This window comes from Polypterus senegalus, chromosome 16, assembly GCF_016835505.1.
Source record: "Polypterus senegalus isolate Bchr_013 chromosome 16, ASM1683550v1, whole genome shotgun sequence".
NCBI classification, from domain to species: Eukaryota; Metazoa; Chordata; class Cladistia; order Polypteriformes; family Polypteridae; genus Polypterus; species Polypterus senegalus.
The window spans coordinates 29,776,892-29,796,803 of record NC_053169.1 but is presented as its reverse complement, the minus strand read 5'-3'; the positions used below and the strand labels follow the sequence as shown (position 1 = coordinate 29,796,803).

At 37.4% G+C, this 19,912-nt stretch overlaps 1 protein-coding gene across 7 annotated transcripts in view; it reads left to right on the top strand.

Annotated features, from left to right (window-relative positions):
• Positions 1–19,912, top strand: part of LOC120516628 (regulator of G-protein signaling 7) — a 536,263-nt gene that overhangs the window by 492,901 nt on the left and 23,450 nt on the right. For all 7 annotated transcript variants that reach the window (XM_039738437.1, XM_039738439.1, XM_039738434.1 and 4 more), the window contains exons 12-14: positions 958–1,019; positions 8,425–8,535; positions 19,423–19,548. In XM_039738437.1, the coding sequence (XP_039594371.1) occupies positions 958–1,019; positions 8,425–8,535; positions 19,423–19,548 (299 nt within the window). The remainder of the gene's footprint in view (positions 1–957; positions 1,020–8,424; positions 8,536–19,422; positions 19,549–19,912) is intronic.

Below are 19,912 nucleotides of genomic sequence, written 5' to 3'. Positions count from 1 at the left end.
AGCGTTTAGTCTCAAGGCAGAAAAGTTTGCCGCATAAAGTACTTGTCGACCCAACAAAGATATTGTTGCCACCTGTACATATAAAATGTGATAAAATTTGACTGATAAAAACTTTTGTGTTAACGACTTATAAGGAAGGTAAAGGATTTCAATATTTGCGACAGATGTTTCCACAAATAGCTGATGCCAAGATTCAGTCATTTTCGTTGGCCCACAAATCAGATACGTCATCAGTGAAGTTGTTTGACGATCCACCATTGAGACTGGAGGAAATCATATGGAAGGCATTCAAGGATGTTGCTGAGAATTTTCTTGGCAACTACAGAGCATCAAATTATGTCTAACCGATTGACAACATACAACAAGCAGTCAAAACCATGAAATGCTGGAGATTCATTTTCTGCGTTCACTTTTGAACTTCTTCCCTGCTAATCTTGGTGCAGCCAGAGATGAATATGGTGAAAAGCTTCACCGGGACATTGCCACAATGAAAAATCAGGATCAGGACAAGTGGAATCCATCAAAGCTTGCTGACTATTGTTGGACACTGAAACGAGAAAAATCAGATAAAGAGTACAAATGAAAATCAGCAGCAAAACATTTGTAGGTTGGTTGAACTAATTCAAAGTGTCAGCATCATTAAGTGATTAAACACACTAAATTCAACAAAGGATACTTTCAAGTTTCTTTAAATTACTACATGATACAGTCAATCTGAAATTATACTGATGCTGTCCATCATAATCACCAAAGATTTTTCAGAAAGCAAAACATTTGAAAAACTCTGTTGCCTAGTGTTATTTATGCTAATTACTATTCATTACTCTAAATAGACATTTAAAGCACTGTTAAAAGCATCCTATATATTCCATTGTGAAATTAGCACCTTATTTTACATCTACATTTGTTATTTTAATAATTTTCTCCTTCCTGCGTAACTCTTTTTATTTTTTGCAGATAAAGTTCTGGCAAGTGCAATTAGATAGACACAGATTAAAAATGTCCAAAGTTGCAGAGAGGTAAGCATACATGTTATATTCTGTTAATTTCTATAATGTATGAGCCTTGTGTACCTCTACCACGCACTGTTGGCGCCGCTGTAAAGGCTCCGCTTTTGTATTCCTGCTTCAATGACTTTTCCCGGCCATTTGAATATTAACAATCACAATGTAATCACGCTCTTTCAACAATACAAAACTTTGATAAATGGATCATGAATATTGGCACAAATGGTTAAAACCAGGGAGAAAGAAATGGTAAGTGGTGATTTTCTGAAACAAGATGAAAGTTTAAAATGAATGACAGTAGCATAATCTGGACTTCTCCCAGTTCTCCAGTGCAGATGCGAGGCTTTTAACAGACCTTTAACATTAAACGCTTTGCTGCCTTTGTGGTGTGTCTCTCGAAAAATGGAGCTCTTTGATGTGTGTTGAGCAAAGCCAAGCTTTTTTTTTTCATAGGGATGGCCTTTACTCAAATAAAAGGGGTTATGCAGTTTTAAATGACAACAATTCTAATAAAATTCAGACTGCTTAATAGTGCTTAAATGTAAATTTCCCCTTGGGATTAATAAAGTATCTATCTATCTATCTATCTATCTATCTATATATCTATCTATCTATCTATCTATCTATCTATCTATCTATCTATCTAGTTCCAGTGCAATTTTTGATTATTTACCTTTTTAAACTCATCTCATATATTCTTTCTCTTGCAAGTCATTTTATCAGTTATTAAGAAGTGAAAAAAACAAAAGACAAGGAACCCAGTTGGTACCGTTTATCAAAATGACATTCATATTGCAAGAATAATAGAATGAAATATTATTTCTAGATGTCTCGTTACTGTGTCCAACAAAATTTCTGATGGGGTTCTGCTGCCACCAAAGTTAAATCTTTTACTGACCAGAAACTTGTCATTCCATTGATCAAATGTAGCAGTTCTGTTTTGTAATCCCCTTTTCACAATATTTACATCTATTTAGGGGTTTGAACATCGAGGAATCCAAAAGCAACATTTGTTTTTCTTTTTATGGTAATTTGGTAAAGAGTAGAAAACATTTTATTGTTTTGCTTCAGCACCCGTCCTGTGCACATTTATCGTAGTAGTTGCTTTTGGTTTGATATGGGTGATGTCCAGGGTCATGCTGTATGTGTCATTACTAGTGATGAGCAAACACAACAGAGTTCACCTCACTGTGAGTTTTAACAAAATCACAGACGTATTTCAGAACTAGTTTTGAGATGATTATAATGGTGCAGTGATCTTTTAAATGTCAATAAGGGCAAGAGAAGCATCTGCCCACCATACTGCATCAATTATTGTGGCAAAACAACGTGACCTGAGCTGTGAGGCAGTACTGCTAACCACTGCACAACTCTGCACCAAACAACCAAAGATACAGATGGAACAGATTTCACAAACAAAAAATAACAAATGGCCACAAACTAGAAATAAGTAAATAAAATATAGGCCATTGCACTCATAGAGTTCCAATCTTGAGACGTATATTAGCCATTGCCATAAAACAGTGTCATTCACATCTCAGAGTGCAGCTGGGATGTCTTTGTTGTTTCCCGTCTATTTGTGCAGATACCTTACGCTTATTTCTTCCATTAAGAAGGAAAGCTTTGTAAATAGTACTAAATTGTTCATCATTAATCATCAATATTATTATTTTACTAGCTGTGTAAGCCCAAGTTGTAAAAAGCCTGGGGTCCTAGAAACTATTGAAATCATCAGAAAAAAAAATTAAATATGGTGATGTCAGATAACTGAAAGCAACTACTCTGGGTGTCTCTCTCCTAGGAAGATTTGTTTTGCGGAATTGCTCTCATCGCTTGTGTTATTAGTGGCTAAACGAGTTTTATGTTTCCTTGGAGGAGGAGCCCTTACCCCAACTCAACCTCTAACTTCTGGGCAGGACAGACACACACACTTCCATGCGTAGACGTTTATATATAAGACAAGGTCGCCTGTGTTTTATGACATGGAAGGACTCTTTTATGGCTTGTTTTTTCTCCCACTTGTGGCACATGGCTAACTATGCATGAATAATTAGCCATGTGGTGATGGGGTGCCAGAGTACAGAGATCAGTGTTATGTATCTGGTGGCAGGACTCATAATATTCTCATTATAATCAGCTCTTGTGCCCCTCGGATAAAAATCCAGCTTGAGTACTGATCGGAATGCATGGGGGAAGCTGATCAGCAACAATCTCACCTCTCTTCCACAATCCCCGTTACTCTGTACTGTTGATCCCAAGTATTAAAGTCATCTTCCTTTGCCAACTCTACTCCTTGCATCTTCACCACTCTTCTGACCTCCCTTTCATTCACACACATGTATTCTGTGCCTACTGACCTACATTTCACTCCTCTCTAGAGCATATTTCCACCTCTCCAGGGTTTCCTCAACTTGCTTCCTACTCTTGCTAAAGATCACAGTGTCATTAGCAAACATTATAGCACAATCTCGTCTGTCAGCCTGTCCAACCTGTCAACCTCACTTAATTAATGTTGGCACAAATTCTCAAAGCCACACTCCAAAACCTTGTGGAAAGCCTTCCCAGAAGAATGGAGGCTGTTATATCTTAAATGGAGGGGGGTTGCGACAACCTTAATAATACCCATGTGTTTGGAATGGAATGTCCAACAAGCTGATATACAGTAGATGTTACAGTCTAGTGTCCACAAATGTTTGGCCATATACCGTACCCTGTCAAATATAATGTAATTAAACTAATTCAGTGTCACTTGGCAGTCAGAGCCTGCCTGTGTGGAACTGGGTGGAGGAGCTAATTTAGAATTGAACAGTTAACCTAACATGCAACCTGGGGAAAAAAACATGAAGGTACCACACAGACAGCAATTCGGCAGAGGATACAACCCCAGGATGCTGGGCCTGTGAGAGCCACCTGGTATATAAGTTGATATTTTCAAATGAGTAAGGCAACACGATCTCAATTGCTTTTTGTATTCTGACTGTTTAAGTTTATAAGCTATGAGTAGACTACAAGCACATTATATTGTGATAACCTCAGGCCCCTGGGGATCTTGAATTAGATGAAGTGGGACTGGAAATGCTATGTTACCTAACACAGCAGGCCTTGTTTGTGCGGCATCAAATACATATCATACATTGTAGCCATTCAACTTTGAGATCTTCAAGCATCTGCTGTATAGCATATCATTATTTCTGGTGTCTGTGAAGGAGTCGCATCAAAATATTTGTGCCTAAAGAAAGCAATAATTTTGTCAGTCTTTCAGAAGTGCTTTGCTGGAAAAGAAAGTGATTTTCTTTTAAAGCCAATATCATTTTAATCTGAAGAACTGCTTCACTGACTTTCATATAATGGAATGATGAATCTATTAATTTGAGTGACTATTATACTGTAACACATTCATCATTTCCGTAAAAGTTATAATTTGTTATCATTTAAATTCTGTCAGTGACCTGCTTTGTTATGATAAGATAATTATGCTTCATTTAACCTTTTAGTAATAAAAGAACGTTCAATTCTTATCTCATGACATAAAAATTATGAAATTCAACTGCTTTTTATGTATACAATAAAATGTAATATTTTTGAAATCATGAAATCTGTTTCTCTGTGTTTGTTTCCAATGACTTGTTTTAATATGGTTTATGATTAACACATTTAAACCTGCTGAGATAGTCAAATCTAATTTACAGCTTCTTCATGAAACAATTTATTCACGGAACGTACTGTAACTGTCGTTTAATTTACTAAAAGTACCAACATATGTAACTTGCAATGGCATTTTTAATATGTTCAGCACAAATTACTAATGCAGAGCTGAGTCATTTGCGGCTATGAAACTGCTGCTCGGTTAGCTTTTATTTCTAAAAGTCTTGAATCTAAAATATGAAATTTAAATGGGTCAGCTGCATACATGCATAAAGTTGAATTGTGGTTATTTGATGTTAGACAAAAAATATAATAAATATGCATGTTTGAGATTACAAATTCTCCATCAATAAAATGTATTTTTTTCAATAAGTACAGTGCATGGCAATTTCATTTAATGTTTGTTAGCTAAAATGAATGTTCTGTAAATGTTCCAGTATTTCAGTATGAGCTGATATACATACAACTCAAAATGTCGGTAATGTTTCTAGAGATATCTGTGGTAGAGCAGAGTAATTGCACCAACTATGGAAAAACGTAGTATGTCACATCTTTCAAGTTTTTGGCAAATTGTGAAAATGATGTTGCGATCTCTAAATTTCATTTTCCTGAGCTTCACGTATTCAATATTGATTTTTTTTTCACAAATCAACAACACCTGCCACTTAAATCACACAGCCGCTGCATTTAAATCACGTGATCGTAATCAGACATTTTCATTGGTAGGCGGTCTTTCCTGATTGGTCAGTGGAGTTGCTTGTTTTTTTCTTGCAGTATATAAAATGTGTACATTCTAGCTTCTTCAATTGTGCTATGACTGGAAAGAGGACATATTTGGCCATCACCACTACCTGATAGCATCAGGAAAGACCTAGTAATTCCAAAAACTAAAAAAACTCAATTTTGAAAAAAATGTCATTTACTAGGTTTTTCCATTGCACATGAATAATGTCAGTAAAATTGTGTAACACTCCGGACAAAGTGTAGGTAACAACAGAAACATTTATTTTTGTAGCACATTGCAAGATGTCAAAGAAAAAGTTGCAAGAAAAGAAAAAACAAATAAGAAACAGATAAAAATGAGAATGAATAAATGACATATCAAAAATAGATAAGAATAAATCAATACACACTTGTATAACATAGATATATAAGTAATAGAAAAGTAGAGTGCATGTATATAAAATGTGTTTGGCTTCCAAGACCAAAAGACCACCCAGCCCTCAGTGGGCATTCTCCATCCATCCATTATCCAACCCGCTATATCCCAACTACAGGGTCACGGGGGTCTGCTGGAGCCAATCCCAGCCAACACAGGGCTCAAATCAGGAAACAAACCCTGGGCCCACCACAGGAGACACACACACACACAAACACCAAGCACACACTAGGGACAATTTAGAATCGCCAGTGCACCTAACCTGCATGTCCTTGGACTGCGGGAGGAAACCCACACAGACACAGGGAGAACATGTAAACTCCACGCAAACCATGGTCTCCTAACTGCGAGGCAGCAGCGCTACAACTGCGCCACCGTGCCAAGTGGGCATTCTATCTACCATAAATGGACTTATGTGGTTCTATAGCAAGCCAAATTAACATCTATAGATATCTCAAAATACATTTTAAGATATCTGGAAATGCATGTTAGATACCTCACATTGAAATAAAGATATCTGAAAATGCATATATTTCAAGATATCTGAAATGCCTTTTGTGGTATCGCAAATAGATCTCAAGATATCTTGAAATGATACACTGCAGATTTTGAGATATCAGAAATGCATTTCAAGATATCTCAAATGAAGTTTGAGATATCTTGAACTAAGTTCTAGTGCATTTTGAGACACCTCAAATATATTTCGAGATATCTTAAAATACTTAAGCAGGCATTTTAAGATATCTGAAATACATTTTCAGATATCTCAAAATAACTTCCCACATTTCAAGATATCTGAAATACCTTTCAAGGTATGTCGAAATCACTTCCCGCAAAAATTTCTTATTCTTCAAATGGGACTTCCTTTCTATTTTAAAATACATCAAAATGTATTTGAGATAACAAACAACATCAACACAGCCACCCTCAAATCCACAGAAAAATAAAAAAAAATGAAGCTAAAACTAACTTCTTACTTGGCTAAAGATAAGAGAGCAGTCACTTTGGTGTCCTAAACAAAACAAAATATGAAAAAAATAAATCGTACCCACCTCCATAGACTTTACCTTAACCAATCGCCAGCTGTCATAGGTGCCTGAGGGTGTTCCTCCCCACTTTCTGTCACTTTTCTTATGATTCTTTTGTCCAGTGACCCTAAAGTTCAGTCATATTCAATTCCATCCTGAGGCTTACCTTCTGGTTGGTCCCTTTGCTATTTATTTTTTAAAGGATTTTGAGAAAGGTCTTGTGTCTTTTTTATTTTTAAATGATTTTGGGAGAGTTCGTGTAGTTTTACAAACAAGCATCTTATGGCAAGTTGCTTCCAATGAAAACTCAGTACAATAATCTAAGTACATTTAAGGATTTAGATCTTAACATCCTGCAGTGGGCTGGCGCCCTGCCTGGGGTTTGTTTCCTGCCTTGTGCCCTGTGTTGGCTGGGACTGGCTCCAGTAGACCCCCGTGACCCTGTAGTTAGGATATAGCAGGTTGGATAATGGATGAATGGTTAGATCTTAACATCATCTGTTTTAACAGTATGGCTTTTTTCCTTTAGGCTGGAGAAAGGGACCATATCATTTATATTTTAAAATATTGACTGTTTGAAGTATGCAGGGTGATTGACACAAAATTTTACATTTTTAACAAATGTTTCATAACAATGATAAAAAATGTAAAAATAAGCAATAATCAATTGTAATTTCTTTGAGATACAAACATACAGTAAGTAATGAACTGAATCTCACAAAGTCTGAGATGAGGTCAACGCCAATGTCAGTTTATTTATAGAGCACATTTAAAACAACATCAGTAATGCTGGAGCCAAAGTGCTATATATATATATATATAGTGAACTGCCAGGGGTGCACCACCATCCAAACTCAACACAGACAGGCATGAGACACAAGTTCAAGGCACACACATATTTTATTTTATTTTCTCCCACATGGGAAATGCTTTCCCCCATTTCCCACAAGCACAACACAGTTCAGCACAACAAAAGCACACAACTCTTCTTCTCTCTTTCCTCCTCCACTCCTTCTGGCAAGCTTTGTCTTCTCCCACCCAACTCTGGGTCCCACAATAGTGTTTGCTGGCTCCTTTTGTTCCACTTCCTGCAGCACTTCAAAGTTTTGCAGAAGAGCTGCCCCTAAGGGTTCAGCATCAGCACCCCCTGGCGGTGCCCATGGAACCCAATAGGACTGTAGTACACTTCAAGTCCCATGGAGCCCTGTGGGAGTTCGAGGCACCACTGAAACCCAAGGGGGCTGCCACCTAGTGCTCCGGGGGAGGAACATAACCAGAGTATTACCTCCCCCAGTCCTTCCAGTGTGGAGGCATCCCAGCTGGGCAAGGGCCCTGGCAGCCCTCCACAAGATAGATAGATAGATAGATAGATAGATAGATAGATAGATAGATAGATAGATAGATAGATAGATTATAAAGATTCTGCAACTAAAACAATTCTAATAATTCTCAAATGTTGATAGTTCACTTATAGGTGACAGTAGTTTCATATTTGTGATACATTTTTAGTTGGTTGTGTTACTGCCAAAACAATTTGAATCATTTTGTGTTTTGTTTTTTTTCTCTTTCCCCAATTTCCCTACAGCTTATTAGGATACACAGAACAGTATATTGAATATGACCCATTTCTCACACCTCCGGACCCTTCAAATCCCTGGATATCAGATGATACTACGCTCTGGGAACTAGAGGCAAGGTTAGAATCATTTGAATGCGTTTGTCTTTCCCTAAATGAAATATTTCTGATGTGTATTCAGTTTAAAAAATATTCTGCTTGCTTTCTTTACAGTATGGCAGGTTTCATTTATATTAGTACTTTTTCCTTTCTTGGAAATATTGATGGCATTAACTGTGATGTATCATGATGTGTCTTTAAAAATAATTAAATATTTTTAACTGCGGACATTTAATCCTTAATTTAATTAATCGATCAGGTATTACATTGTTTTTTTACACTGTATGTACGCCAAATGTATTTCTCAAAATTCTTCTCTTTATTTAAAGTATTTTTTTCTTAAAATCAATTTGGGCCTCTCGGTAGCTTCCTGTGTTTCTTCCTTTCGTTTTTAGACTAAAATTCTTTCTCTTTATGAAATCCCTGTTTAACTAACCTTGATGTTTCTTAACTGTTTGATAGGTTCTGTAAACTTCTTGCAGCTTGTTTTGTTCATCTTGTTTTTCTCCTTGGAGGCTCTCTGTTACTTGACCACTGGCAGTTTACAGTTGCATTATGAGTCGGTAGATGCTGCTGTTTAAATATATCCCCACACTACTTACTTAATTCATGCAGATCTCTTAGTTTTGTAGACTGAATTATAAACAACTAAAAAAGACGTCAGCTCTGCAGGATTGAAAAGAATGCAAGGAGCTCCAGCTATCCAGAAAGAGTGCCCAGTCAGTATGATCGGTGCAGGTTCTATTACTGCTGTTTTACTTGACCAGCAATTTGTGCTTATTATTATTATTGCTTGAGGGTTAATATGACTGTAAAAATGTCAATGCAGAGTTCTTAGTTTCTATGATCAAATACGTACCACTTCTTTAGCCTACTTTAGATACCTTAAATTTCCTTTTTAATTCCAGTAATATGTGATCAAAAATTGTGAAGATATGTATATACGATAAGGAATTCAGATTAAATCGAGAAATGGAAAAATAACTAAACAATAGGTTAAAATATGCCATCACTGAAAATTATAGAAAGTTTAAACACAACAAGCAAAAAAGAGCATTATTTGAGCAATCATGAAGGATTTTGGAAGCTAAGACAGGTTGTGTTTTCTTCCTAAAATTGTGGATGCGCACATTTAGGTTACAACTGAAAAACATTTCTGCTGGATGCATAAAGTTTATGTGTAGGTAATTTATTAACAGTAACCACCCATGTTGTATGCTTCCTCTCCCAAGATGGTTGTCTTTCATAATAATAAATAATTCTCTGGTAGAGAGCAGACTTGTTGGTTAATTCGCTGATGTCTATTCATCTAAGATTCATTCTAATATAGCAAACCATACCAAGTTTTATCAGTACCACCACTATCCTTGACCACTGGTAGGAGGTTTCTAATTTTATGTATAAAGTATCTGTCTATCTATCTATCTATCTATCTATCTATCTATCTATCTATCTATCTATCTATCTATCTATCTATCTATTTATCTATCTATCTAAACTAAAACGTTATATTTTTTCAAATATTCTTTTGACTTTATTAGTCCACAGAAAAGGTAACATCAAACACATCTGATGTCACCAAATTCTTGAAGAGCAAATACTTTTTTGGACCATACTTTTTTCAGAGCATAGGAACTATTTTTACATCCACTATCATAAAATGAGTCCCATTCATTACAGAATTGGCCTTTTCTTAAAATAGTCAATGGAAATAAAATAAAACTGCAAGCTACAACTTCTATGCAGAAAAGGTTGAGAGAACCTCCAGGTTATTTTATTTGCATATCGGTTGTCCCTTAAGGGTCAAAGTTCTGAATGAATGTTCAAATGAAAGCCGCAGGGAGCGTAATGTATAAGAAAACGAGCAGTTTTGCAAATTAAAAGGCAAACTATAGTTGGCTTAGCTAAAGTGTCAGAATACATGTTGAGACATAATTCACGTTATGATGTATGCAAAGAAAATAGTCGGCTTACCCAATAAACCCATTGCTCCTTCAGCTTAATTCATGCAAAGACGCTTTTAATTAGAATGTCTGTTTGTAAATGATGACAGATTTTATAATTGAGTTAAATTTTATAAAATGTTTGCATAAAGTCTCCTCAGAAGCCCTAAGGGAAACAGAAAATAATGGAGTATTGTTTTGCTTGGCTCTTAGACACCTCTGAATATTTCCACTTACCTATTATTGTTAAATACCTAAAAAGTGTACAGTTCTAAAATATTATATCTGGCATTTATAATAGAATTAAATATGTTTACAGTAATGTCACTTCTGCCTGTGGACGGTTGTGTTTAGGGTTTTTTTTCTTTGTTACATTATGTAACTTTAAACTTTGCTTTTGTTTCATAAAATAATTCATACCAGTAGGATGCTGTAGTGTACTACAGTGTAGGCTGTTCAGTTATTCATTCAATTTCAAAAACTGTCTATTCCAACATAGAGTCACAGGGATGAATTAAATCATGTGAAATGATGAATCCTATACAATTTATCCCTGTGGCGTCACTGCTATCTGTGCAGAAACTGCATGCTCTACATGAATAGAGACGAGTGAACCCCACTGAATTTGTTTCACCTTGCTAAAATCATAGAAACGTTCAGGAACTTTTCCAAACTCTGTGAAATGCACTGAAAGTCAATGGAGACTGAAAAACTGAAGTAGCGTTGAGTGGATTATAATGATGCAATGGCCTTTAAGTGTCTCTGAGAGCTAAGAAAGCATCTGTCAACTATTGTGGCCAAAAATATTGCCTGAGCACTGAGGCAGCAGTGCCATCGTGCCTCCCTGAGGTAAATTGACTAGAATTAAATATCAGAGCAGTAAATGTCTTGCGGACAGGAAGCATGAATTGCCCCCCTACAGATTTGATAGCAGATACTCCCTCTCTCAAAAAAATAAGTACAGTTTGTTTGCTTTTCCCCCCCGATGCTTTTGCTCATTCACTGCCAATGCTACCAAGTAAGTGCAACACTAAAGTATGTGGATTCTTTACTCCTTCCTGTTTGTGTTAACTGCACAGCACTCTGGGTAATATTATTAAAGGAGTAGACTCACGTATTACACACAGGTCACCTACAAGTCCATCCAAAAGACATTATCTTGAAGACACAAATACACCAACACATGTCGAGTTCCCTTCTGCATAAACGTTTTGTGTTTAAATGCTTTCTACTCACTTTTAGCCCACAACTTGAATTGGCATTATACTTGGGGGCTACTCCATGCAGCATTATCTACTATGGCTCTGTGGTGTCATGCTGGCCCAAGCATACCATCATGTGGTGCTGGGAAAAAAAGTTAAGCTAATTGGCCAAACAGCAAATTTCAAAATGTTTGGAGAACAAGGTCACAGGTGAACACAGTATTCTCACTGCTTTGATGAATTTTGCTGATAAACACTTCAGGAGTTTGTTTTTTCTTAACTCGGTCACACGTCATGGAGATCTGAGTGTTTGGGCAATTGGTAAAATTAAGTTGGCAACTTAAGTTTTACATATCTATTCTCAATCTGACCATTAGTTAATTTTTACTTTCACGTTGTATACTTTCACTTTAATATTGGCGTCAGTAAGAGGTTGTTGTTTGTTAGTCCGCACTAAGACTGTAATGTAATTAAGGGTCCTTTTCAAATCAAAAAAAGTATCCCAGGTTAAAAAAAGGAACAATACGGAATGGAATATGGGTGGGGATTTTGTGAGTTGCTCGAACAAAGACCATAGCAAGACAAATCCAGATCTCTAACTAAGAATATTTATTGGGGAGATGAATAAGGAGTACAAGGAAGAGTATAATTTAAGGATTAAGACACAGCGTGAACCCAAATGAAAATAATGAGCACTATGCCCCCTGGGCCTCATCTGTGACATTGCTACCTCTAACAACGCGTTTTCCTTTTATGCATTTTCACCTCCTTTCTATCCTTCATAGCTCTTATTAAAACTCTGCCATCCTTTCCTTCCTGCTCGACTCTACCAGATGAGCTCTTGCCCATAGTTCATTCCTTACTATAGACTCACTTGGACTAGGGTCTGAAGTTTTTCTTAATGCCTGAACCAGTTGTACATCCAGTGTCTCCAAGAAACATGCATATCAGCCAGAACTGTACAGATGAGGAATCCTGGGAACTCCCTTTGAAATCCCCAGATATTACTTCTAGCAGGGATGTATACCAGAACTGTCACTTCCAGGCAACCCAGTGGGAGTCAGAAATCTAGCAGCACCAGTGTGCTGTTGCCATCTATTTATCTGTACTGGAGGATCAGAAGGCAGCGGCGTCATTGTTGTGGGGGGTTGCCTTTGTGCCTTTAGCCCATGAACACGGAAGTGTAGCCCCTGATCTTCAACAACCTCACTCCTACTTGTTTAATGTACTTATGCAGATATCTTCTGACCTTCTATTTTCTCCCATTGACTGTTCTTATTATGTTGAAAATTCCGATGTCAACAGTGCAATGGGAGAACCCCCTTGTCAGTGCCAATTTTTGTCCATGATGTAGTGCAGAACACATACTGGACAACCAGTTCAGCACACTTACCCCAACATTGTACTCTCTCCTACAGCGTGCAATGGTTCAAACATTTTGAATAAAGTGAAGAAGAAAAAACCCCTAAAATAGAATAATAAATCCAGATCTTTAATGTTGTTTGATATATGGCTAGCTGTATGTCATTTGGAAAGCTGTTGTAATTTTCTTTTTTCCCCTTTTCCACTTTCTTACATTTCAAACTCATCTTTACCATCATCTCTCTGCTTCATCGTTCTTATGGATGAGAGGAGGGAGTGACAGGTGGCTTAGGATTAGACTTCCAATGCATAGCACAAAAGTGCTCTAAATTATTTAACATTATTATTACTTTTGACCTACTAGAACCCACATATAACTGAAAAGAAAATATTTTTAAGAAAGCCTCCACACCAGTGCAATATTGCTTATGCTGATTTTGCCAATCAGTGCACTGGCTGATAAAAATCTTTAAGAAATTGTAGGCTCTTTCTGTATGCATTATTCTTTTAAAGGAAATTGGTTTAATGAAATGTTCTGGGTAGTAATGTGTGGAACTGACACTAAGATTAATTTTGCAGGCAATTTGGTGAGAAACTCACTGAAGAGTATTTTGGGGTTTTAAAGGTTTATTTGGGTGGAAAACAAGAAATATGGCTCCCTAAAGCCTCGTTCAAATGTCCGTCTTTATATGTGTTGATTTAAGTAGCAGAATAGAAGATATAACCTGTACCACACCAGTAAAATCAATTCTATTTATGCCTTTCACTTAATTCACTATGGAGGAGTAAAGCATGTTTTTTTAATGTAACATGCTGCACACAAAGACACACTAAAAATGCAATGTGCTCATTACTGTGTTTACTCCACAAGAAAACTCACAACACAGGAAGTCACTGCTACCAAAACACCCACGCCTCCATTATTACCCAGTAACTGCCTTATCCTAGTTGAGGATACAGTAATCCCTCGCTACTTCACGGTTCACTTTTCGCGGATTCACGACTTCGCGGGTTTTTAAATATAGTAGTAGTATTTCCTAGTCTAAGAACAACAAAACAAGTTCGGTGACTAAGTGCGTTGTAACACAGGCTGTGATTGGTACTTGAGAGGGAGACGACAAATCACAGCTTCCCGGGCCCGTGATTGGTGCTTTGACTGATACCCAGATCCCACAGCATCTCCCCTTGTCTCTCTGTCGTGGCCATTCCGCTTCAAGCTTTCTCGCCGAGCGGTTTACTTTATGCTGTACTGTGTGTGTGATTTTTTTGTGGTTTCTTCAATCGGTCCAATTTTGCAACAAGGTCGACGACGTCATGACCGCCTACAAGCTGCTCTTCGACCGGAAAAAGAAGCAGCGGCAGCAACTGCCAATCACAATGTTTTTGCCATCCTCACAAAAAAGAGCCACTTCCTACTACTGCTACGGATACACCTTTGGAAACCGTGGAAGAGGTGCCCCAGGAAATGGCACCGCCGTCTGAAGAGACATAAAATACAGTCATCGGCTGCGCAATAAAAGTCATCATCACCTTCATCGTCATCATTTTTACTGCACAGCATATTCATCACCATCATCACGTCATATATAGGTACGTGTACTTCGCTATACAGTAACTGTAAACTTATCTACCGATTTCATATTGCTATTATTCTGTGGGCGGTTGCTGCCTCTTTGGGAGCATTACAGGGAAAAAAAGGATGCTGTAAATACACCTTTAAGGGGGAGGTCATAACACGGACAGGGCGGTTGGGATTGAGAACTTAAAAGCCGGAAAAGAAGGGGGGAAAGAGAGACATCTTGTGGCGGAGCAAAGAGAAGGACAAGGTAGCGCCAAGAAATGGATCTGCTGGAACAAGTTCTTTTTCTTTTTGGGAGACTCAGCGACACAAGGGAGACGCGTCTCTGAAGACTGACTTTTTTTTCTTTGATTTCGCTGACGTACATCTTGGACCGGTAGGACTAAACTTTATTGGTATCGGCTCGACAGCCGGCGTATTCCGTTAGGGTTTCTCTTTGCCCTGAACAAATAAGGACAGTAAACCCATTTGGACAGTCTGGGTTTTCTTATTTACGAACATCACGTGTTTAAACCAGAGAGGGGGGTTTCGATTGTTAGGTATTTATTTGTTTGTTTGTTTTTCTTTATATATGTAAAATAATATATTGGTTCTTTAGCTTCTTCTTTATTTGGTTTCATGGCTTGTGGTTAATGCTAGGCTGGGACAGGTGGTGGGGGTCAATAAAAGGACGAGCATTGGTCACGTTGCCCGATAGATATTGAACTGCTTTACACTAGCAGTTTTCTAATCGTGCCTTAACTCGGGGTTTAGTTGTTTGCCCCGGGGATAGCGGTACATGCTTAACAGTTGTCCCTGTTATTAATAGAGTAAAGGGATGTAAACAGTACAGGGAGGGTTTAAAAATGTCCAAATACACATTAAATAATGAAATAAATATGGTGTCCCTACTTCGCGGAAATTCAATTATTGCGGCCGGCGTTGGAACCTATCTCCCAAGATAAACGAGGGATTACTGTATACACACCTCCATGATTTTTTTTTTCCTCTGGACATATTTCTTAAACTACTATATGGCAGTTATACACAGAATCAATGCTAGAAAATACAGGAACTAAACACCTTACCTCCTGAGTAAATGGCACCAATTTCAGTGGAAGCAAAAGTGAAACATTAACTTTCATGGTGAATTAAATTTTGTGCAAATCATTTCTCTCATCAGTAGTTCCTTAAATAAATAATGATACGGTTACAGTGTCTATGTCCAATAGTGCAGCTGACAACAGAGGATGCAAAGGAGGTCCTTCTTTACTTGATTGCCTCATAGTACACACTACTTGGCTAACCAGCACACACACTACATATTTATATATGATGCATTATGCCAAATATACAGAGCAGTTCAGAATAACAGTTGTGTTATATAATATATAGCTGTCCCCCACGGCTCTGACCATGTAGTAGTGAAACAGGATAAACTTAAAAAATCAATAAAAAATATTTAAAAAATGTAATTCTGGGCAAGCGGAAGGTAGGTACACACAAATATCAAACATTGGCACTATATCTGATTGTGTTCAGCTCTGACGGGAGAACATCCCCCACTTGGCAAGAAAAGCATGTGGCTGTGATATTTCTGGCAATCAGCAGGTACCCTCTAAAACACGCATAGCTCTGATGTCTCTCTCAAAAATGTCAACTCTAACTCCTTAACAATCTGTAGATGATAATGTCTGTTGATCAAACGCGTATTGCGAGCTAAGCAGAGGGAAGGTATGCTGCAACACATGACGAGAGGTAGACTAACTCAAACAGAGGCATACGCATGAGTGAGAAGGTGCCCTGCTTCCCCTTCCCCTCGGCCTGCAGCGTCTATCTCGGATTCTCGCAAATAAATCGGTACCGCAAGCGAACTATGATACTTAGCGCAATGAGAGAAGTCGCAAAATCAACTGGAATGTTTAAGCAAATTATAGAAAAAAAAAAGATCTAAATCCGTTAAGTAGTTCTCTTATGAAAAGCGGACAGACATACATACAGACAGACAGATGTAGGATTTTAAATATATATAGATTATATAAAGGATGTGCCTTTTAAAAAAATATTCCTTGTCCAGACTATCGTATAAAATTTTAAACCTGAAAGTCAAGATTCTGTAATATTTGAACTTGCTAATGTGTGCCATTTCTTACAAAAATGTTATTGAGAAATTGCCATTTGAAAGCCATGTTTTGTTTTTGGCCTGATACTCGAAACGTGAAACTATCTTAACCTGTCCACATTATTTACGCATGTATCCATTTTGGTAGAAAAACATATAAATTGTCATAAACGTTCCCCAGATTTTTTTATTAAAAATTTGGAGTTTAAAAATCTTTAAATGCCCAATTCATTTGTTTATTTTGGAGTCCTTTCATTAAGAAATGCATTCTTTTGTTGTTTTTCTTTAGTTTCTCAACCTCAGATCTAAGTCAGGAATGTTCAGTGGCAAACGTTTTAGGATTCAAGTGATGTAACACTCTGTTGCAACACAGTGCAGGGTACATGTCAACTCCTGTGGTTTTTGTTTCTGAGAATTATTTTTTTAAATCTCTAATTAAGCAAAACAGAAAGATAAAATTAACAAAATATGTTTTCATACACACTACTGCATAAAATAACTTTTGGCCAAAGACAGGCAATCAGCCCATGCTCAACTACAACAGGACTGAAGCCAAAGTAAATGATGGCTAATTGACATGGAGTTACAAGGGGATGAGTTGTCACCAAAGTGATAAAGGGTAGAGGACAGTCCTAATGGAACTACCCAAGAATCAGAATCACTGTGCTAAGCTGGCCTCATTGTGGGGCACATCCTAGTGGTGAAGCGGCCCTTCCAGAAACATCCTCAGGAGAGAGAGGTTATTATTATAATGTCCTCAGAGTGAAGAAATGGGGTTGCCATGCCCATGTAAGACCAAGCTCTTTGAAAGGTGATGGCAAACACTGAGCTGAAACTGACCTCGGGATGTGATTTAAAAGGCACCAATTCTCAGAGATGAATGACTCTCAAGTTGGCAGGAGAGTTTAGTGCAAACATTCCAAGGTGCAAAGAAAATGTAGGATCTTGAGAAACCGAGAGAGTGCATTAATGATACTTATCATTAGTAGGTGGGCTAGTCAACAGACAATCTGAGATGGCAACCACTGCACAATGCCCAAGAGAGGCAACAGACCTTCATTTTCTTTTAGTTTGTTTATTCTTTTGGCCATGGAGATTATGATTTATGCCCTGATTTGTTGAGGGAGGAAAGGCTACTTGACAAAAATGATAAAGAGTCTGTCTTCTCTGAGCATTGATGTGGGGGCTGTTATACTCACGAGACAGAGAAAGGAAATGGACAAAACTGAGTTGGTCAAACCCACTGCATTCAGACTGACCTCTGAGTGAAGATGTACCATAGCAGTCCAAAATTCAAATAAACATGGGCCAAAATTTTCAATACAATAAATATGCCAGAGTGACATTCATCTTCTCATTGCCCTGACAACTTCTTAAGAAACGAGTTACCTTTGTCTGCATATGTTTTATGTTTTGTCAGATTTCGTAGACTATATGTCTGATTGTATATGCTTGGTGCTATTTAATAATGCTAAGTGGAAAAGAACAAATTTACGCAAATGCTTTATTTATTTGTGTAATACTAGCACATAACACATTCAATAAGTCGACTTTCAATTGCTCATCTACAGAAACCAACTTTTTTAGTTGCCTGTGCATGCAGAGGTACTGCAGGGTTATTATAGAAACTTCACAGTTCTTTAGTAATGGGAGTACTGGGAAATTTGAAGATGTTGACCATGTCTACATGCAAAAGTGACCCAAACTCTCCTTTCTATTTTTAATGGATTGCGTATTTTCATGGCAAAACTTTGACAGGTCCTTAACCTCTAACCAGTAGGTAGACTCTTCCCTGTTGGTGATTAAACCTATTACATTGTAGGGTCTTGAATAAAAATGAAGATGAAATTAGCTGAAACTGAAGTCTATAACCAAAGTTGTGTACTTGTTAAATATAAAGACTCATCAATCTTCCATTCCGCAAGGGAGGAAGAGAGAAGGCATCAGCACACAGCGCCAACCCCTGGTTTGGCAGGTAATTAGCATCACCAGAGCCCTTAAGCTGCCTCCCACATGCACACGTGTGACTGTATATATATATATATATATATATATATATAGTTGTATATATATAATATATAAATGTTTATATATATATGTGTGTGTGTATAAAGTGTACAGCACATCAAGATTGTACAGTAATGACTTTTTTATGTTGTGTTGTTTTTATTTTCTGGTGTGATAGATTGCTGATGGATTCCTATTGATTATTTAGAAATAAAATTTGAAAAATATTTTTGTCAATATTCTACAAATGTGTGTTAACCGTCTTTTTTTTCTTTAAAGTTTTTTTTGTTGTATCAAGTGTATAGCCTTACATAAATTACCGCTTCAATTATTATATCTCTCACTGTCCTAACCGCTATTTCCTGATAATGAAGCCTTGCGTTTGCCTGCGAATCCTTCATTTTGCTCTAATTGTCATGCCCCAGGCACTATTTACTTTTCACATGCCATTATCTGTGTTATGTTGTAAGTGGTGCAAAGAAATAATTATTTCACTTCAGGTATGTAAATAAATAACACTGACACCACATCATGAAAGCATTTTAATAACCTAGAAAGGCTCTGATATTTATTAATGTCAAATTTCAAAATCACATTATGTAATTTTTAAAAAGCTTTTTAAAAAGCCAGTGCATGTGTTTCAGTGATAACACTCTGTTGAGTTATTGTAAATATTGTAACTAAATCTTGGTAACCTTCTACCTGTCTCCACAGTAAAGAACCTAGTCAGCAGAGGGTGAAGCGGTGGGCTTTTGGCATTAATGAAGTTTTAAAAGATCAAATGGGTCGAGACCAGTTTCTTAAGTTTTTGGAGTCCGAGTTCAGCTCAGAGAATCTAAGGTATGGATATATCTGCTGCTGACTACTTACAGGGTAGTCCAGTGGTATTTGCCGCATATCTCCAGTGACCAGAGTTGTATTATTAAACCTTTCCTATGTCTGTCTGGAGTTTGTACACTCTCTCTGTGCCTGTTTTTTTCGGGGTACTCTCATTTCTTCCCACTGCCAAAGCACATGGGCCTTAGGCTAACTGGAAACTGAATCGGCCCACAGTGAGAGCTGAGTAGGCCCTGCTGCGATGGACTTTATGCTGTACAGGGATGATACTTGCCTTGCACCCAGTGCTGCCTACGCCTGCTTTGACTACTATCAGCCGTGTATTCAGCTAAGTGAGCTGAGAGATTGGAATGTGCTCCTCTGTAGA